The following is a 22,568-nucleotide window of genomic DNA, read 5'->3' on the forward strand; positions in this document are numbered from 1 at the left end:
CAGAAATAAAATAAAAATAGCCAGGTGTGGTGGCTAACACCTATAGTCCCAGCTACTCAGGTGGCTGAGATCAGGGAATCACTTGAGCCCAGGAGTCCAAGGTTGCAGTGAGCTATGAATGCACCACTGTACTCCAGCCTGGGAGACAGAGTGAGACCTTGTTGAAAGAAAGAAAAGAAAAGAGAAATAAATAAATAAAGGAAAAAGGAAGAGAAAAGAAGAGAAGGGAAGAGAAGAGAAAGAAGAGAAGAGAAGAGAAGAGAAGAGAAGAGAAGAGAAGAGAAGAGAAGAGAAGAGAAGGACATTAAGGAAATGCTCCAAGACATTGATCTGGGCAAAGACTCCTTGAGTAATACCTCAAAAGCACAGGCAACTAGAGCAAATATGGATAACAGGGATCACTTCAAGCTAAAAAGCTTCTGCACAGCAAAATAAATAATCGACAAAGTGAAGAGACAACCGACAGAATGGGAGAAAATATTTTCAAACTACCCATCTGACAAGAGATTAATAACCAGAATATATAAGGAGGTTAAACAACTCAATAGGAAAAAAAATCAAATAATCCAATTTTAAAATGGGCAAAATATCTGATTAGACATTTCTCAAAAAAAAAAAAAGATATATGAATGGCCAACAGGTAGGTGAAAAAATGTTCAACATCATTAATCATCAGAGAAATGCAAATTAAAACTACAATGAGATAATATCTAACTCTAGTTAAAACGGCTTTTATCCAAAAGACAGACAATAATGAATGCTGCCAAAGATGTGGAGAAAGGGAAACCCTTGTACACTGTTGGTGGGAATGTAAATTAGTACAGCCACTATGGAGAACATTATGGAGGTTCCTCAAAAAACTACAAATAGAGCTACCATATGATCCAGTAATGCCATTGTTAAGTATATATCAAAAAGAAAGACCAGTATATTGAAGAGATATCTGCACTCCATGTTTATTGCATGGAGGGCAGATTTACATTTACACTGCACAATAGCCAAGATTTGGAATCAACTTAAGTGTCTATCAGTGGATGAATGGATAAAGAAAATGTGGTACATATATACAATGGAATATTATTCAGCAATAAAAATGGAACCCCGTCTTTTGCAACAATATGGATAGAACTGTAGGATATTAGGTTAACTGAAATAACCCAGGCACAAAAAGACAAATTTTGCATGTTCTCACTCATATGCAAAAATTAAAACAATTGAGATCATAGAGATAGACAGTAGAATAATGGTTACCAGAGACTGGGAAGGGTAGTGGGGATGGGGGAAAAAGTATAGATGGTTAATGAGTGCCAAAATATAGTTAGAGTGAATAAGATCTAGTATTAGCATAACAGGGTGACTATAGTGAACAATAATTTATTATATACATATTTTTTGTTTTATCTTTTAGAGATAGGGTCTTACTCTGTTGCTCATGCCAGAGTGCAGTGGCACAATCATAGCTCACTGCAGCCTCAAATTCTGAGCTCAGGTGATCTTCCTGCCTCAGTCTCCTGAGTAGCTAGGACTACAGGTGTGTATCACCTCACCCAGCTCATTTAAAAAATTTTTTTTGTAAAGATGGGGTCTTGCTATGTTGCCCAGGCTGGTTTTGAACACCTGGCCTCAAGTGATCCTGCCACCTCAGCCTCCCAAATTTTTATTGTATAATTAAAAATAACTGAAAATTGAATTGGAATGTTTCTAACAGAAATAATAAATGCTCGAGGTGGTGAATACACCAATTACCTGAATATGATTATTACACACTATGTGCCTGTATCAAAACATCACATGTATCCCATACATTTATACAGCTATTATGTATCCATAATAATTAAAAATAATAATAAAAAAAGAAGTAGGGTCTGATGACCGAGAAGACCCGGGTGGCCAAGATGAGGAAGCACATGGTGGGGTGAGAGGGATGGTGAAGAGGACAGTGGCCTGAGACTCTGGAGCAGAGGTGGTAAGGCTTACCACCACGGTGGGAGTGATAAAATGTCTGAGAACAGCTGGGACAACAGTAGAGAAGGCTGTGCTGGCAGAAGGAAAGCCAGGGATGGGGTGGAAAACGTGTGGTGGGGCAGGGCCCACTAATCAGGAGGAGACCATGAGGGATAATTGCTGGGAGCCTAGACAAGGGACAGAGTGGGCAAACAGACCTGCATGAGGCACTCCAGCAGGAATGTGACAAACAGGCCTGGTAGGGTCCACTGAGAAGTGAAGGCCAGTGCTCACTACAGTGAGGAGAACCACCCCATGTCCCCATGTGGGGCAGTCCAGGAAGAGGGGTTTGGAAAGGATCTGGGCTTTAATCAGGTTATTTTGGTGAGTGTTCCAAAAAGTAGGGTTTGCTCTGGATTGGATGCTGTCAGGAGAAAGATAATTCTGTGATTGGTATCTTAATCAATGTTACCTAGAAGGAGGGAGAAATGAAATGAAGCTCAAGCTGTGATTGGCAAAGCTGCAGTGACCCACATTAGCCAGAATAGGTGGATGCTTGGTTATTTTTGTGACTTGAACCACATTCATGTTTTGGTCTGTGCTCAGACATGACTCTAGAGTGGTCTTGTTTTTGCTTTGATCCATTACATTCAGAGCAGCTTTATCTGATGTTGATGTTCTGTGAAATTGCTTATGTTCAACAGAAGAACACCACCCGTGAGTCCAGGCCAGCTCCTGGAAACACCAAGGCCTGAGAGTTCCAGGCCAGTTCCTGGCTGTCAGAAGTTGCTTTTTCTTTTCCTCAATCCCCCTCTTTAGTCAAGGGCAAGTGAAGTCAGGCCACAGAATTCATGACATCCAGATTTTCACCACCGTCAAGACCAGGAGGATGTCCAGGAAGCATGGTCTGTGGTTGGGCTAGAGCTAATCCCTCCTCCTGTTGCAGGATGAGTTGTTGAGACCTTTCACTTGACAGTGGGTACAGAGCAGCATTCCAGATTTTGGACAGTGTACATCAACCAACTGTAACACAGGCCATTACTGGAAACAAAAGGATGATGAGTCTTTTAACAGGTCTTAATGCTGGGAGACCAGATTATAAAACCCAGGTGAAGAAACATGTCCCAGAATCCAGATGAGTCTTTTAGGGAGTCAGGTGGCTTTTTCGTTTATCATAATATTTTCTGTTTTGTGTGCCCTGTAGCGTGTTAAGTGCAGGAAGAAATGTTTGTGATAGTATCAAGTCCTCCTTGGCTAGCTGACAGAAAATCAAGGTGTTCAACGGGCCTCAAGATTCCTAGGTCCTGTTATAACGATCTTGTCAGGATTACGTCACTGGCAGGTGGGACACACATTCTAAACATCCTCAGCAATATGCTTAAATTACCCTATCAATCTTGGTTCAATACTTTGCCAATTCTTCTCTGCTATTGTGGGTAATATCACAAAATAGTTTTGCTAATTTCCATTTTTATTACGGCCATCTCCTTCCATAACAGCAAAGCATGTCAAGGCTCTTTAATTCATTGTCTATTCTACAGGGGTTCCTGTAGTGGTCAGGTGATTTTTGTTGTTTCTAAAGCACTGCAAAGTCATACACTACCCCCACATCAAATACCTCCTATTGTAGCAAAATAAATATTTACTTTTGTAACTTGGCAGATCTGGGAGGGGGCAATTAATTTAGCCAAACTAAATGAATACGATTTCTGAGAAAAGCTTTGACTATGATGATATAGTCTACATAGCATTCCCCCTCCCCCCACCCCCCGCCCAGCCCCTACCAGGGGAGTCTGTTGCTCAGGCTGTAGTGCAGTGGCACAATCATAGCTCACTGCAACCTTGAAATCCCAGGCTGAAGCGCAATCCTCCCACCTCAGTCTCCTCAGCAGCTGGGACTACAGGTGTGTGCTACCACACCTAGCTAAATTAAAATTTTTTTTTGTTTTGTTTTAGACATGGGGTCTCTCTATGTTGCCCAGGCTGGTCTCAAACTCCTGGCCTCAAGCCATCCCCCCGCCTCAGCCTCCCAAGTTGCTGGGATTACAGGAATGAGCCACCACGCCTGACTATACTTGGCAATTTTTAGTTTCACTTTTTAAGTGTGAATAATCTAAAACCACAATTAAATCAGTTCTCCAAGGGAATCTCTAAGTCTGTGCAGGGTATGGATAGTTCCCTAGAAGGGGTAAGCAATTATGGGCGGTTGCTTTTTTGGGTGAAGGAAGTGGCTGGGTTTAGAGTGTTGTAATATAGGCCGGTGATGTGTAGAAGCAAAGCAACAATAATTCATGGGAGACTAGGTAAGTAGCTGAAAAATCCTGTGAGTTTATTGTCAGTAGAAGACCCTGTATAGCACAGCATGGGAAGCTGTCAAGTTTAGTGGAAACCCTGGAACTAAATCAACTGAAGTTTTCACTTTTATTGCTACTGCTATAGTTCTCAGATGAGGTGAATATGTCCTGGCTACTGGATCTTACAAAATAAGCAATGGACCCCTGATGATTTCCACTTAGTTCAATCAGTACCCTAGTCCTGTCCAGCTTTATAATAAAAAGAAAAGAGGTATGGAGGACTGGTGAATCTAGAATAATGGAAATAATCTTTTGGGAGACAGTAATTGTACCACTCTGGTGCAATCATAGTTCACCACAGCCTCAAACTCCTAGACTCAAGTGATCCATCTTGCCATCCCAAAGCACTAGGATTATAGGCATGGGAGTGGGGTGGGGAGTGGGGGTGTGCACCATGCTCAGCTGTTTATATTAAAGTGATCAACACATTTTCTTTTTTCCAGGCAATAAAGAAAACTAGAGAACAGGAAATGAAGAATTGTTTTTCTTCTTGAGCACTTATTTCATGTCATTTTAATAATTTTGAGGCAAAAAATAAACAGAAATAATATCCAAAGGCATTTTCAGTTTGTTAATTGATTGCCATTCTAATACATAAAGGTAAGAATTTTAGTGACCAGTGTTTTATATCTGACTCTTATTTTAGAATTTCCAGTGTTTCAAGGATTCCTTATTAATTATTTACCTCAGGTCTTGAGAGAAAAATTTTGATATAGAAAAGCGGATTTTGACAAATATACACAAAGACTGGCAAATGATTTAGACAGTAATTTGGACCCTTGAAAATTTTATCGAGCTGTGTGATCAAAAAGCTAGTACTTATTAATCCTCAAAGTATGGAAAGGAAGGAAGGGATACTACTTATGTTAAGCAAAATTATCTCATTTTGAGAAAAACAAGACAATCTCCGCATAGAAGTTTCTTTGCTTTTCGTTTTAAGGTATCTCCCAAAGAAGCAATCTTGTTCATGTCAAAAGCTCCCTAAAATGGCCTGTGCAGTTCCAAACTGTCCTTGGTCAAACTGTGCCAGTTAGATAATAGGCATACTAGTTAGCATTCTTATGAGAAAAAAAAAATGAAGAAAATAGGTGTTTGGCCTGAAAGAGGTACAATTTTAGATTGAGGAGACTCTAAGAGAACTGCAGTGGTCCTTAAAGGTAGTGTTTGGGTGACTATCTGTTGAGCTTGACCAAAGGCCATGGTCACCACCAGATGCCAGGCAAAACCTCCTGAAAGAAGGCAGGTGACACTAAACAAAGCAATCCTCAAAGACACAAAGACCGAGGAATAAGCCCTTATAGGGTTTTGAATTGATATGAGGCAAAGGAATGCCAATCTGAAGGATGCTTCTAAACTACACAGCCACTATGATAAGGTCCAGGATTGACTTTTCAGGCTTGGCTGGGGGACTTTAAGGAGGCCTCCATGAGCCCCGCCTCCTTGTGGTCACACTTCTGTGTAATTCCTCCCTTTCTTGAGTGTAGGTAGGAACTGCAACTTGTTCTTAATGAATGGAATGCAAAAAAGATGACACGAGGCACATGATTGCATTTATTTGATTATCTAAGAGTGTAGTGCCCATCTTGCTAGTCTGTCTCCAATGCTGGTTTTGGAAGAAGCAACTTGCCGTGAATCCTACAACCATAAGGAAACAAATTCTGCCAACAACCTGAGAGTGCTTGGGAGCAGATCCCTTCCCCGTCAAGGCTACAATGAGCACCTGGCCAGACACGTTTTTCCAGCATTGATATCCTAAGCAGACTACCCAGCTAAGCCATGCCTAGATTTCCGACCCACAAACATTGTGAGACAGTAAGTGTGTGTTGTTTTAAGCAGCTAAGTTTGTGGTAATTTGTTCCGCAGCAATAGAAAGCTAATGCCGCTGGCCTATGCCCACATTTTCACTAAAGACTTTTCTTCTTGTAGACACTTTTATTTCTAAATATTCAACTTAACATTTAGATCCCCTCTTCTGGATATGGGCTGTTGAGGTTAAAATTAGTTACTCAAACTTTCTTACTGTTTGAGTAAAAAATAACCATGGTATTTTCCCCAATTTACACAATATTAATATTAGTACAATAAGGCCAGGTGTGGTGGCTCACACCTGTATTCCCAGCACTTTGGGAGGCTGAGGCAGGAGAATCTTTTGAGATTAGAAGCTCCAGATCAGTATGGACAACATAGCAACACCTTGGCTCTATAAAAAATTTTAAAAAATACTAGCCGGGAGTGGTGGTGTGTATCTGTAGTCCTAGCTACTCAGGAGGCTGAGGTGGGAGGATCACTTGAGCCCAAGAGTTGGAGGTAACAGTGAGCTATGATCACACCACTGCCCTCCTGGCTGGGCGACAGAGTGAGACCCTGTCTCTAAAGAAAAAAAAAATTAGCACAGTTAAAGAGATGGCACTAAATTAGCAGAGGCTGCTTTTATTTTCACAGACATCTTCAACTCCACATAGGCAAGGACACGGTATGTTGTGGCACACAGATTTCTCTCCAACTAGACGGAGCTCTTAGACGTTAGTGTCCTTTGGCTCCCCTCCAGGCCTTACACACACTGGATATTCAATAACTATGGAATTACAACTGCAATTGCCTTTAAGCGTATTTATTAATGGGATCTGGTTTCACTGTGGGTGGCACTTCTGCTTTAATGCAATGATCAAAAACATTAAGATCTACAACAGGATGGATATTGGGACAATAAACATGACAATGTAATTGTTGCCAAGCCAAATTTTACAAGAGGCAAAGGAAAACAAAGGGTAACTAGAATGCAGAGGTTCTTCATCATCATCTTCAATCAGCTGTCACAGAATTCCCCACTATTGAACCTCCCTTACAATTCTTACTTCTCCCCACCCCTCCAGGTATCTGAAATAGAAAAAAAGGAAATAATTCTCCCTGAGAGATTTCTGCCTCCTTCTTTTTTCTTTTCAATAGCAACCTCAACTGTTGACAGAGGTTCCTTAGGATTCAAAGAACAATTCTGAAGCTGAAAACAGAATAGTCTGTTTTTGAATAAATTCTAAAATATTTTCATTTCACATCCTTGTTCCATGAGGAAAAAATTTACATAGAGACAAATATGTTTTGTTCAGGCAGTGTGCAATAATAAAGTTTAGGCCAAATTAGATTTATAATTAGATATTAAATGCTGGTTTGGTACTAAATTTAGGGATAAAATGAACCCATATCCACATATGTACTTATAGACACTAAAACACAAAACAGATAATCTAGCTGGCATCCAGTGTTCCTTGACTTTGGCTGAATCTCTGTTCCCCAGAACAGACTGTAAGCTCCAAAAGGTGGGGACTATGTTTTGGTCAGCTTTGGATTTCTCCAACACATTGCACAGTGTTCATGCAAAGAGCCACTCACAGAAATTGTTGAATTCACTTAAAAAAGAAAACAATTTTGGCTGGGTACAGTGGCTCATGCCTGTAATCCCAGCATTTTGGGAGGCTGAGGCGGGAGAATGGCTTGAACCCAGGAGTGTGAGACCAGCTTGGACAACATAGTGAGTCCCTGTCTCTATGAAAAAGCTTTTAAAAATTAGCTGGGTGAGGTGGCACACTGCCTGTAGTCCTAGCTACTCTGGAGGCTGAGGTGGGAGGATCACTTGAGCCTGGGAGGTCGAGGCTGCAGTGAACTGAAATCATGCCACTGTATTCCAGCTTGGGCGACAGGGCAAGACCTTGTCTCAAAAACAACAACAACAATAACACAATTTTTATAAAATGGTTAATGAGGCTTGCTAAGGTGTCAGTAGACCCAAACGTAGATGTTCAAACAATGCCATTCTTACCCATTTTGGAGTGAAACAGTGAAAGGGAAAGGACAGAGAATTAAACCAAATTAAAATAAAGTCTCCAAGTCTGTAGTAAAAAAGAGCTGCAGCAGGTTTAGTCAGTGAAAAAAAAATTTTTTTTTCCCCTGAGATGGAGTCTCATCCTATCATCTAGGCTGGAGTGCAGTGGTACCATCTCAGCTCACCGCAACCTCCGCCTCCCGGGTTTAAGTGATTCTCCTGCTTCAGCCTCCTGAGTAGCTGGGATTACAGGCATGTGCCACCACGCCTGGCTAATTTTGTATTATCAATAGAGATGGGGGTTTCTCCATGTTGGTCAGGCTGGTCTTGAACTCCTGACCTCAGGTGATCCACCCACCTTGGCCTCCCAAAGTGCTGGGATTACAGGTGAGCCATCGTGCTGGGCCTGAAAATGGTTTTGAAAACATATTTTAATGAAAACACTTTCTCACCATCTTTAAATAAAAACAATTTGCATTCTCCAACCGGAAGCTGCTGGGGCATTAGGACTCATGTGCTTTCTGCTCCACAGGTTTCAGATGCCACTGCACTACTAACTCCCCAGTGCTTTTGAGGCATGTGTTAGACATGTTCTCCTCTGTTGGAAGTCCTTGTGGCAACTTCAAGGGCTTGATTCTGTGACACAAGAAAATGTGTTTAGATAGGAGGAATACATTCTAGTGCTCTATATCCCCGCAGGATAACTACAGTTAACAATAACACATAGTTTCAAATAGCTAGGAGGAGGATGTTGAATGTTCCCAACATGAAGAAATGATAAATGTCTGAGATGACGGATATGCCAATTAACCTGATCGGATCACTATACTTTATATATATTGAAACGTCACTATGTACCCCATAAATATGTACAATTATTATGTGTCAATTAAAAAAAAACAAAATAAAATTTTAGTTTTTTAAAAAGTTTTTTTCAGAACATTAACAAAAAAGAAAGAAAAATGCATTTAGAATTACACTAGGCAATACATTTTAAAAAGAGCTGAGAAGAAACAACAAACCTTATCAAATGCTTAACAACTTTCAATTTTGCATTCACTGAAGGGATATTCTTGTGAACTTGAGGGGTATGTGCCTGTGAACAACAACAACAAAGCAATGTTATCAATCAATCTGAAAAGCAGAGAGTTCCATGTTTCAGTAAAATGTTAAATTGAAGGTTCATTCTAAGCCAAATTTATAAATAAATTACCCTAATACAAAATAAATAATAAATATATACCATAAAGTTTTCAAAGTATAAAATTTAAAGCAAATGTAAACAACACTAAAGATGATTAAAATAATTGCATACTTTTTCTAATCCAAGCATCTTTATTATATCTTTTTCCCAATATGGACGTCTTTTTGTACTTTTTATTCTGGTAACAATATGCAGTTTATGAGGGTTCTGTGGATCCCCACCATATTTTTCATGATCTTCAGGTGAGGCCTGAAACACCTAGAAAGGAAAGAATTATAAATGGTAAATTTCTAACTTACACAGTTTCTGTGTACCTCCCATTTTTTCTTAAAAGACACACACACATACACAACTACATAATTATCTCATCCTTAATCATCATGTAATCCTCAACCTCAAATTGAACATTTCTATCAGTCTGATTATGCAGAGAGATGGAGTTTAACCTGTAGAACAAAGCAGGAGCAACCAGACGACACTAAATAATTTAAATGCCAGGAGAATCTGTAAGCACTGCTATGAGCTGGGCACTGGGCTGCATCCTCTTCCCTCCCTATTCTCAGGTGAAGAGCTATCAAGTGGGAAAACAAACATGTAAATTAAAAATGAAAATAAAACATAAGTATTATAAAAAGAATCTACAAAGTATTATGAGAATACAGGCAAATGACTAATGAACTCTGCCTATGAGGGATCAGAAACAGCTCCACAGAGCTAATATTTGAATTAATTATCTAAGCATTAAGAGGTTCTAAGAAACTATCCCACAGAAACACTCCTCTAAGTACACAAAATGTACCGAATAAGGATGTGTATTCTAACGCTATTTGTAACACTGAAAAATTTAAAGGCAACCCATGTTCCTCACTATGATAACTACATTATGATGCATCCATTCTAAATAAAATGATTAATAATAAAACTAAGTAAAATGATACAAATACACAAATTCTTTTTTTTTTTTTTTTTTTTGCAATAGAGTCTTGCTCTGTCACCCAGGCTGGAGTGCAATGGCACGATCTCGGCTGACTGCAACCTCCGCCCACAAGGTTCAAGCGATTCTCTTGCTTCAGCCTCACGAGTAGCTGGGATTACAGGCGCGCACCACTGTGCCCAGCTAATTTTTCTATTTTTCGTAGAGGCAGGGGTCTCACCATGTTGGCCAGGCTGGTCTCGAACTCCTGACCTTGTGATCCACCCGCCTTGGCCTCCCAGAGTGCTGGGATTACAGGTGTGAACCACCATGCCTGGCGCAAATACACAAACTCTGATGTGTCCTATAGGATACAATACTACCATTAAAATGAATGAGGTTTACTATCTTTGCAGGCCTTCACACTGAATGATGGCCATAATATATTCTTGAGCCAAAAACCAAAAAGAAATGTCCACACAATTATGTGTTATAAGCTGTTATGTGCATTATCTGTACCAAATACATGAGTGTGCATATGTGATATATTCTATAAATACTGTTTCTAAGACTCATATAAAATATATATAAAGGTCTCAAAGACATTAGATCAAGAGTCATACTTCTGGTGAACCAGACTGAGAAAAAAAACTGACCCCCAAAAAGATGGTATTTTAATAAAAAAGAATATCATTCAATGATTAAAAACAGTTTTGTAGAAATGTAAACAGTGTAAAAACGTTCTTATTTCTCCACAGCCTTGCCAGCATCTATTGTTTCTTGACTTTTTAATAATTGCCATTCTGACTGGCGTGAGATAATATCTCATTGTGATTTTGATTTGCATTTCTCTAATGATCAGTGATGATGAGCTTTTTTTCATATCTTTGTTGGCCACATGAATATCTTCTTTTGAGAAGTGTCTGTTCATTTCCTTTGCCCACTTTTTGATGGGATTGTTTTTTTCTTGTAAATTTAAGTTCCTTGTAGATTCTGGATATTAGACTTTTGTCAGATGGGTAGATTGCAAAATTTTTCTAATGTTCTGTATGTTGCCTGCTTGCTCTGATGTGAGTTTCTTTTGCTGCGCAGAAGCTCTTTAGTTTAATTAGATCTCATTTGTCAATTTTGGCTTTTGTTGCAATTGCTTTTGGTGTTTTAGTCATGAAGTCTTTGCCTATGCCTATGTCCTGAATGGTACTGCCTAGGTTTTCTTCTAAGGTTTTTATGGTTTTACACTATTGGTGGGAATGTAAATTAGTTCAACCATTGTGGAAGACAGTGTGGTGATTCCTCAATGATCTAGAACCAGAAATACCACTGGACTCAGCAATCCCATTACTGGGTATATACCCAAAGGAATATAAATCATTCTACTAAAAAGACACATGCACATGTATGTTTATTGAAGCAGTACTTACAATAGCAAAGACATGGAACCAACCCAAATACCCATCAATGATAGACTGGATAAAGAAAATGTGGTACATATACACCATGGAATACTATGCAGCCATAAAAAAGAAGGAGATCATGTCCTTTGCAGGGACATGGATGAAGCTGGATGCCATCATCCTCAGCAAACTAATACAGGAACAGAAAATCAAACACCGCATGTTCTCACTCATAAGTGGGAGTTGAACAATGAGAACACATGGGGAGTCGGGGGCAAAGGGAGACCATTAGGACAAATACCTAATGCATGTAGGGCTTAAAACCTAGATGACGGGTTGATAGGTGCAGCAAACCACCATGGCACATGTATAGGTATGTAACAAATCTGCAAGTTCTGCATATGTATACCGGAACTTAAAAAAATACATATATACAGTGAGAGGTTCATATTATATTACTAGACAGAGAGAGCAGCTAGAGAAGCATTGATTCATATGCGATGAATCACATCTTAAAACATACAACACAGATTGAACTCCTTATTCTACTCTTTCCTCCTCATTACTGCACTTGACTAGTCTAAAAGAAAAAATAAAACATACAACAAAGAAGGATGTGGAAGGAGTTGGCAGCAGTTATCTCGGGGTGGGTAAGATTAAGAGTATTTTTTGGTGAGTTTTGCTTGTTTATATTTTTCTAGGGATTTTGAAGAGATTAGGATGAGAAGGATGGTGGAGATCAGAGGAAGGGGTAGGTGCACTAAAGAAAGGTGAGAATATTTAAAGGAACGGTATGAAGGAGCACAAAATATTTTGGAAAGGCAAATGGTTCAGGGTGGCTAATATAAAAAAAAGCACGAAAAATAATGCAGGGGATGAAGTTAAACTATGCGCGACTATGTTGAGCCTTTGGAAATTACCGCTGGGGATACAGAGTTAATGAAGGTTAGAACCAACAGGACCATGTTTCTAAGAGATTTGCAAAGAAAACTCTTACCTGAGAATAAAACCAACTTGGGATAGAGACTGATAAAAGGAAACCCAGTTAGGAGGCACTTATGACCATGGTTTAAGAGCCTGAACTACAGTAGCTGTAACAGAAAAAGGACTGATACGGGAACTTTGCGCAATAATATAGATGGATTTGTGTTGGGTGAAGAAGAGGGAGGCTGAGCTTGATTCAGATGTCTCTAGTCTGGGAAATTAGATAGAGGATGGTAGCATTAACTGACATAACTAATACAAGAGATGCACCCTCTTTTTTATTTGGTTGTTTGGAGGGAAAGTAAGATGAGGTGAATTTTGGATATGAATTTGGATATGAATAGTGAATTATGGTTTCACACTATTGGTGGGAATGTAAATTAGTTCAATCATTGTGGAAGACAGCGTGGTGATTCCTCAGTGATCTAGAACCAGAAATACCACTGGACTCAGCAATCCCATTACTGGGTATATACCCAAATGAATATAAATCATTCTACTATAAAGACACATGCACATGTATGTTTATTGAAGTGGTATTTACAATAGCAAAGACATGGAACCAACTCAAATGCCCATCAATGATAGACTTGAAATACCTATAAGTTATCCAAGTAGCAATGTCTAGAAACCAGTTGAGAATACAGGAGAATACAGGAATAAGTTCAGACGATAGGCAGGGGCCAGGCACGATTGCTCACGCCTGTAATTCCAGCACTTTGGGAGGCCAAGGTGGGTGGATCACAAGGTCAGGAGATCAAGACCATCCTGGCCAACATAGTGAAACCCCTTCTCTACTAAAAATACAAAAATTAGCTGGGTGTGGTGGCGCATGCCTGCAATCCCAGCTACTCGGGAGGCTGAGGCAGGAGAATAGCTTGAACCCGGGAGGTGGAGGTTGCAGTGAGCTGAGATCACACCACCGCACTCCAGCCTGGAGACAGAGCAAGACTCCATCTCCAAAAAAAAAAAGATAGTCAGGGGCTATTTTCATGAGGTTTAAAGGTTTTCACATTTATCACAGTTGATGATCGAAACCACTGCCTTGCATATTTATTTTATTTAAAGTTCCAGGGCACAAATGCAGGATGTGCAGGTTTGTTACATAGGTAAAAGTGTGCCATGGCAATCTGCTGCACTATTTGCTGCACTTATCAACCCATCACCTAGGTATGAAGCCCAGCATGCATTAGCTATTTTTCCTGATGCTCTCCCTCCACTCGCCCCCCACAGGCCCCAGTGTGTGTTATTCTCCTGCCTGTGTCTAGCCTTGCATATTTTAAATGAATGCCAACATTTGTATCTATCCTTCCAGAAATACAGAGTAAGAAACATGGAAAGATATAAGACAATATAGTTGTGGAAAGAATAGCAGTGGAAAGACAATGACTTGAAAAATAAAAAAGATTTCTTTATTTTGTTTTGAGACAAGGTCTCACTCTGCTGCCCAGGCTGGAGTGCACTGATCCGATCATGGCTCACTACACCCTTGACCTCTTGCTAAAGTGATCCTCTCATCTCAGCCTCCTGAGTAGTTGGGACTACAGGCATGCACCACCACACCTAGCTAATTTTTAAATTTTTTGTGGATACAGAGTCTCACTATGTTGCCCAGGCTGGTCTTGAATTCCTGGACTCAAGTGATCCTCCTGCCTCAGCCTCCCAAAATGCTAGGAATACAGGTGTGAACTATTGTACCTGGACGAGATTTCTGATAAAAGAACACCAAGTACATTAAAGGTATCAAAGTAGTCAATGGTAATACTGTTTTATCTTTTAAGAAAATCAATGGAGAATGGTAGTCACCAAAAGCTAGGGAGAGAGGAAAGTGGGGAGTTACTATTATTATTAATTTCGGAGACAGGATCTTGCTCTGTTGCCCAGGCTGGAGTGCAGTGGCACAATTATAGGTCATTGCAGCCTTAACCTCTTGAGATTGAGCAATCCTCCATGCTCAGCCTCCTGAGTAGCTAGGACTACAGGTGTGTACCACAAAACCCATCTAATTTTTTTTTTTTTTGGTAGACACTGGGTCTCCTTATGTTGCCTAGGTTGGTAGTTATTAATTAGTGGATATAGAGTTTCAGCTTTGCAAGGTGAAAAGAGTTCCGGAGATGGATGGTTGTAATAGTTGCACAACAATGTCAATGTACTTAATGCCATTGAATAGCACAATTAAAAGTGGTTAAGATGGTAAATGTTATATGTGTATTTTACCACAATAAAAAATATTAGGAACCCCCCCCATCCAAACAAATAAACAAAAAACCCAGGCTTTACAAAGCTAAATATAATCTTTACCATACAATCCAGCAATTATGCTCCTAGGTATTTAACTGATGAGTTGGAAATTTATGTCCACACAAAAATCTATACATGAATGTTTATAGCAGCTCTGTTCATTACTGTCCAAAACTAGAAGCAACCAAGATGTTTTTCCATATGTGAATGCACAAATAAACTGTGTATGTCTATGCAATGGGATATTATTCAGCAATAAAAAATAAGCAAGCAAGCCACAAAAAGACATGGAGGAACCTTACAGGTATATTGCTAAGAGAAAGAAGCCAGTTTGAAAGGGCTATATACCATATGATTTCAGTTATATTACATTCTAGAAAAGGCAAAACCATGGAGATAATAAAAAGATCAGTGGTTGCCAGGGGTTGAGAGTTGGGAAGGACAAATAGGTGAACCACAGGTGATACTTAGGGCAGTGAAACTATTCTGTATAATACTGTAATAGTAGATACATGACATTATGCATTTGTCAAAACCCATAGAACTTCACAACGTGAAGACTGAACGCTAGTGTAAACTATGGTATTTAGTTAATAATACTGTGTCCTGTTGGTTCATCAGTTGTGGGGGACACTGTGTATGCTGGGGGGAGGGAGCATATAGGAACTCTCCATACTTCCCAATCAATGTTTCCGCAAACCTAAAACTGCTTTAAGAAATAAAGACTATTAATTAAAAAACAAATAAAAACAGGCCGGGCGCCTATAATCCCAGCACTTTGGGAGGCCAAGGCGGGTGGATCACTTGAGATCAGGAGTGCAAGACTAGCCTGGGCAACATGATGAAACCCCGTCTCTACTAAAAATACAAAAATTAGCCGGGTGTGGTGGCACGGGCCTGTGGTCCCAGATACTCTGGAGGCTGAGACACAAGAACTGTTTGAACCTGGGAGACGGAGGTTGTAGCGAGCTGAGATTGCACCACTGCACTCCAGCCTGGGCAACACAGCAAAACTCTCTTTAAAAAAAATTTTTTTAAACAAAAATCAATGGTGGGCTTAGTCAATATTATCTAAAAGAATGATAGGTACACAGAAATGAAATAGAAAAAGCTGAAAGATCCAAAGTAACAATGATCAATACAGAAAGTGAAAATGAAGAGTGACACAGTGAGAGCCTGAGTAGGAAGACCCACTGCTTTCTCAGGACAATGGTGATACCAACACACGTGTACAAACCATAAGCAGGAATAAGTAGACTGAAATAATAAACACCCATTACTGTGAAGGCCAGTGACACAAGTGACAGAACAGTTTTATTTTTATAATCACCATTTACATAAATCCCACTATGCTTTAAACTCTGTACCATCACCTACATCCACATATAATTTAACATAAAATCTTTCAATATTACAAAAATAGGTACTACTTAAAACATATTTTTAAAAACAACACTAACATTAAAAAAAATCAAACTGTTCTTACTTTTTCTGGAATTCTTGATCTGGTGAATTTGTGACGAATCCAATCTGTACAAATAAGAGACTCCACATCTTTTGTCACAGTCTAAAATATGATATAAATCATTTGTTTTTTAGAATTCTGTCAGTACAGAAATCCATACCCACCAATCTTTAGGTAACAAAAGTCTGTTCCAACCTACCCTATAATTATTAAAGGTATAGCTTAGCTCCCTAGCTGAGTGAATGCATACCATCTAAGCACTAACATAACATAAAGCTAAAAGCATATAAATATACTTTTACACCACAGATTGGTAACCGTTTTCTGTAAAGGACCAGATAGTAAACATTTCCAGCTCTAGAGCTACGTAGTCTCCATTGCCAAAACTCAGCTTGGCCATCACAGGGTAAAAGCAGTCAGACAATATGCAAACTTTTTTTTTTTTTTTTGAGACGGGGTCTCGCTCTGTCGCCCAGGCTGGACTGCAGTGGTGCAATCTCGGCTCATTGCAACCTCTGCCTCCCAGGTTCATGCCATTCTCCTGCCTCAGCCTCCTGAATAGCTGGGACTACAGGTGCCCACCACCACATTCAGCTAGTATTTTTAGTAGAGACAGGGTTTCACTGTGTTAGCCAGGATGGTCTCGATCTTCTGACCTCGTGATCCGTCCACCTCGGCCTCCCAAAGTGCTGGGATTACAAGCGTGAGCCACTGCGCCCAGCCAGGTGTGGCTATTTTTCAATAAAACTGTTATTTACAAAAACAGGTGGCAGGGTGAATTTGGCCTAAAGGCCATACTTTATCAACTCTTGCTCTAGACAATGTGCAATAATTCACATTTAACAAGACAATACAAAAGAAATCCAAAATGAGTTTCTAGTTTCCCTTCTAGTTCTAACAGTGTCATCACTCCTAGTTCCTACCTCTTGTTCCTGCTCTACATTCCTCCAATCCCATTTCTCTCAGTCTGCTGAAGAAAAAGGATTCACTGCCAACCTTTCATAACAGGATACTGCTGTGGGAATGGGCAACAGTCATTCCCATCATTCCCTCCCAGGATTTCCTGCATTGCAGAGATGGCATAAACCACTAGAAGACAGGCACTGGGCTGAGTTCTGCTGCCTACCAGCTGTGAGACATGAGACACTTACTCTCTCAGAGAGTCAGTTTCCTCAGCTCTAAAAAGGAAATCATACTGACCTCACAGGATTAATCTGAGGTTAAGGTAATATATATAAAGCCCCTTACATTGTTGTCATCTGCAGCCAGGAGCAGGTCAATAGGCTCATGTAGGCTCTGGCCCTTATGAGCAGATTAGGCTGCACCACTGCACTTTCTAAAAGCAAGCCTAGAAGGAGATACATGAAAATACTAACATTGAGGGTCTCGTAGTCTCGTAGAGATTATTTCTCTTCCTTCTGATTTTTTATATTTTTCTAATATTTTATTATTGAAAATACACTCCTTCCATAATCTGAGGGGAAAAACCACCTAAAACTTTAAGATTAAGACAGACCAAGGGGAATCAATGACAGCCATTTTTTATTGGCATGTTTTCCAGAAAAAGAATCTTTTTTGATTCTAGATCTTTAGGGATAAAACAGCAGAAAAACCATATATAAACAAGATCAACTCTCAATATCTAAACAATTTTGAAAAGGAACTGGTGAAAGAACTTAATTTTGCGTGGCCGGGGCGGGTGGATCACAAGGTCAGGAGTTGGAGACCAGCCTGGCCAATATGGTGAAACCCCCGAGTATACGAAAAATACAAAAATTAGCTAGACGTAGTGGCAGACACCTGTAGTCCCAGCTACTCGGGAGGCTGAGGCAAGAGAATTGCTTGAACCAGGGAGGCGGAGACTACAGTGAGCCCAGATCGTGTCACTGCACTCCAGCTTGGGTGACAGAGCGAGACTCCGTCTCAAAAAAATAAAAAAAAGAACTTAGCTTGACTTGTAGTGATAAAAAAAAAAAAAAAAATTCATGAGGGGTAGAAAAGACAAATTCTTGAAAAGAAGCACTTACCTGTAATCTGCCTGGGGGCCTCTGAACTACTAAGCGCAAAATCCCAGCCATAAGTGTAGTGATTGCTCTCTTTAGAGGCTGTGGGAAGTAGGAAGTAGACCCATCAGTCAACTATGTCTTGGAAATGAACAGGTTTCCCCTTCTCTAGTATTAAAAAACTAAGCAGCAAATTAATTGTAAACTTAAGTTTAACAGTAAAACATATTGGTTATTTTAATACAATAAGGGCACAAATTAATTTACAAATGTTTTATTCAACCACAGGTAGTAATTATACACATTAACCACATCCCATTTTCATCAAATGAGTCAGATCTAGATTGATTCCACAAAATTACTATCATTTAAAGTGTCTTCTTCAACAATGAAGGCAGATAAAGAATGCTTTGCCATAGAATCACAGAAAATTAAAGAGCTAGAAGGCACTGAAGAAATCCCAACTCCTATAATTAGAACTGACTGCCCACATCCTTACTTTATGAATGAGGATCATGAATTCCAGAAAGTTCAATAATTTATCCAAGTACATCCAGCTATCAATAAAGTTTGTGGTCTGGAACCCCATTCTCCTAATTCCTAGGCGAGTGCATTTTCACTATACCATAACACCTTTCTGTTAAAAAGTGAATTATTTTTGCTTATTTGTATTTTTTTAACTATTCTCAATGCACACACATTGCTTCTATAACCTAAAAAGGTCATATTTATTTAATTAGACAGAAAACAACTGTAGCCTATTATACTGACTTATACTGACAGCAGAAAGATTAAGTTCATGAACTACATGTATATCTTGGACAAGTTACTTAATTCGTGCATTACAATTTTTCCCCCAGAAAAGAAAGAAAATACCTGTCTTGCAAATGAGTTATTCTACAAAGCACCTAAAACAGTACGTGGCATGTGGGAAGCCCTCAATAAATGGTAGCTTTTATTATTTTTAGACTATTACAAAGCTAATAAGAATACTCTTAAAACTGCAGTCCCCAACCTTTTTGGCACTGGACCACTTTCATGGAAGACAATTTTTCCACAGATAGGGAGGGGTGGCAGGGAAGGTTTCAGGATGAAACTGTTCACCTCAGATCATCAGGCATTAGATTCTCATAAGGAGTAAGCAATCTAGATCCCTTGCATGCACAGTTCACAATAGCGTTCACGCTCCTATGAGAATCTAATGCTGGACTGCTCTGACAGGAGGCAGAGCTCAGGTGGTAATGCTCACTCAACTGCAGCTCACCTCCTGCTGTGCCACCTGGTTCCTAATGGGCCAACAAACGGTCTGGGTCTGAGGCCTGGGGTTTGGAGACTTCTACTCTAACACACTAAAATAGGTTAAGTGTTGTAATTCAGTGTCCCGCAGATTCTAGCTCATTCAAGTTTTGCAAGTCTTTCCTGTGATGTGGATAAAGCAATGGAACTGTGAGAATCAATGCAAGACGTCTCCTGAAAAGAGCCAGACCTCAGAAACATTCCTCAGCAACTGAACCTATCTAATGTTAAATTATTTTACCAGACTTCCTCGTATCAAGGTTAGGTATTAATCCAACATATTTAGCTTCACACGTTAAAAAATCTTTCTGATCACTTAGATCTCAAGAAAATCCTAACTGGACTTCTGCTTCCATTCCAATTCCCCTAATATCTGTTTTGTATATCAGCAATAAATCACCTCATTAAATCTTAGATCATGTCACTCTGCTCAAAAATCTTCCAGAGAGCCAGGATTCTCACTGTTGAAGTGGGAGGTTACACATAAGCAAGAGGGGAAGGCTACAATGATCCTTATATACTAGATTGGAAATGGAACTCATGTTTAGCTTAATATAGATATTGAAGGATATAGAAATAATTATAGATACGCATATATACATGGGCTAGCTCTGTTAGCTGAGAGGACTTAAAGCAATAGCACTCAGTGGCAAGGAGCACATCCAGTGCCCAGATCTTGGCTGCATTCTTTAATAAAAGCAACCAGTGCTCCTTTGAGAAATGGCTGATTATGTCTGGAGCACTCTTTAATGCCAGAAAGGAACTACTGGAAAAAACATAATGATGGGGTATGTCAAAGGGACACTGGAGTCAACTGTAGCCAAAGCTGGAACAATTTCAGCAACAAAATAAGTAACAAAGTATTACTGGCTTATAATCCAAACAAACAAAAAAAAAAACAACCCTAACTTAATACTAATACAAATGAGTGAATAAGTTAATGAGAAAGAACAAATATCCCATTCAGAAGAATTCCAAATAATTTATGTAGGTACTCTCTTCCAGTATCTTCCCAAATACCTAACTGCCTCAAAACTGTCAATGATATCAAAAACAAGGAAAGTCTGAGAAACTGTCACAGTTAAGAGGAGCCTAAGGAAGAAATCATGACCATTAAATGTAATGTGGTATCCTGGATGGGATCCTGGAATAGTAAAAGGACATTTGGCAAAAACTAAGTAAATCTAAATAAAGTATGGACTTTAATAACGTATCAATATTGGTTCATCAACTGTACACAGGTATACCAAACATGTAAGGGGGAAACCGCATAGCATATATAGGAACTCTGTACCATCTTCACAACTTCTTTGAAAATCTAAAACTATTCAAAAATAAAGTTTATTTATGAAAAAATTAAAACCTCCAATGCTTGTCCATTTCGATCACAGCGAAAACCAAATTCCCCTTTTTTTTTTTTTTTTTTTGGAGACAGAGTCTCGCTTTGTCACCCAGGCTGGAGGGCCCAATCTTGGCTCACTGCAACCTCCACCTCCCAGGTTCAACCGATTATCCTGCCTCAGCCTGCTGAGTAGCTGGGATCAGAGGCTCGCACCACCACGTCTGGCTAATTTTTGTATTTTTAGTGGAGACGGGGTTTTGCCATGTTGGCTAGGCTGGTCTTTAACTCCTGACCTCAGGTGATCGGCCCGCCTGGGCTCCCGAAGTGCTGGGATTACAAGCATGGGCCACCACCCCCGGCTCTAATTCTTAACCCTCACCCTCTCATGTCTTTGTAGTACAGCACTACCAACCTTCCCCACCTCCAGGACTCCATCTCCAACTACTCTCTTGCTCAATCACCAGACATGCTGCCCCCCTTGTTTGATCTAGAACTAGTCACGCAGGCATGCTCCCTTTGACTGACTATTCCCTCTCCTGGAATGATTCTGATATTTACATCGCTAATTTCCTTATCTTTTTCAATTTCTGGTTCAAATCTCACCTTTTCAATGAGGTCTACCCAGATCACATCATTTAACATTTTCACCCATACCCCAACTGTCAACACTCCCAATTCCTCTTCACTTTTCTTTCTGTTGTGCTTATCTTCTGATTAACTTAATTATCTGCTAGGTTTTGTTGTTTAGTGCATGTCCATTCAATAGCATGCTAATTCCATAGGAAAAGGGTTTTTAAGATTTTGTTGTTTTGGGTCTGTTACATTCATAGAAGTATCCCAAACATCTATGTAAAGAGGTATCTGCCCTATAGCAGACACATAATATATTTTTGCAGAATAACTTAAGTTCAAATACTTACAGACTTCTGAAGGTGTGATAGTCAAAAGTTACAAGTTTTTAGAGACAGAGTCTCGCTATGTTTCTGGTATTGAACTCAGCCTCAAGCAATCCTCAATTTTCCCAGTAATTGGAGCTAGGTGTGTGTCACCACGTTTGACTTAAGGAATACGTTTATTTTATTTTATTTATTTTTTTGAGATGGAGTCTCGCTCTGTCACCCAGGCTGGAGTGCAGCGGCACGATCTCGGCTCACTGCAAGCTCCGCCTCCCGAGTTCACGCCATTCTCCTGCCTCAGCCTCCCTAGTAGCTGGGACTACAGGCGCCCGCCACCACATCCGGCTAATTTTTTGTATTTTTAGTAGAGACGGGGTTTCACCGTGTTAGCCAGGATGGTCTCGATCTCCTGACCTCGTGATCCTCCCGCCTCGGCCGCCGAAAGTGCTGGGATTACAGGCGTGAGCCACCGCGCCCGGCAAGGAATACGTTTTAATAAAGTAAAAGTTACTGTTAATAATTAGGCACATAACTCCTGGACCCTGAAACAATTATGCTGTCTCCTGTAAAACAGGAAAATATCAGGCATCACAGGAGAAGTATGATCGCATTTCTATTTTTTTAAATGTCTGTGAACGTGTGTAATCACAGAAAAACTCTGGAAGACCGTCAGAAAAACGTTAACATACCCCTGGGGGTATGAAAAAAGGCGTTT

At 39.8% G+C, this 22,568-nt stretch overlaps 1 protein-coding gene across 5 annotated transcripts in view; it reads right to left on the minus strand.

Moving 5' to 3' along the window:
• Window positions 1-22,568, minus strand: part of MRPL30 (mitochondrial ribosomal protein L30) — a 64,101-nt gene that overhangs the window by 12,839 nt on the left and 28,694 nt on the right. For 3 of the 5 annotated variants that reach the window (XM_058428420.1, XM_032178930.2, XM_032178929.2), the window contains exons 2-6: window positions 18,344-18,421; window positions 16,338-16,418; window positions 9,431-9,577; window positions 9,138-9,211; window positions 5,831-8,751 (exon numbers count right to left, since the gene is read on the minus strand). In XM_058428420.1, coding sequence (XP_058284403.1) covers window positions 8,619-8,751; window positions 9,138-9,211; window positions 9,431-9,577; window positions 16,338-16,418; window positions 18,344-18,394 — 486 coding nt within the window. In that variant the 5' untranslated portion in view covers window positions 18,395-18,421 and the 3' untranslated portion in view covers window positions 5,831-8,618. Of the gene's footprint in view, window positions 1-5,830; window positions 8,752-9,137; window positions 9,212-9,430; window positions 9,578-16,337; window positions 16,419-18,343; window positions 18,422-22,568 lie in introns of those variants that run through there. The other 2 variants (XR_004252456.2, XR_009209955.1) reach the window with 2 other exon arrangements.

Source organism: Hylobates moloch, unplaced genomic scaffold, assembly GCF_009828535.3.
Source record: "Hylobates moloch isolate HMO894 unplaced genomic scaffold, HMol_V3 SCAFFOLD_15, whole genome shotgun sequence".
Lineage (NCBI taxonomy): Eukaryota > Metazoa > Chordata > Mammalia > Primates > Hylobatidae > Hylobates > Hylobates moloch.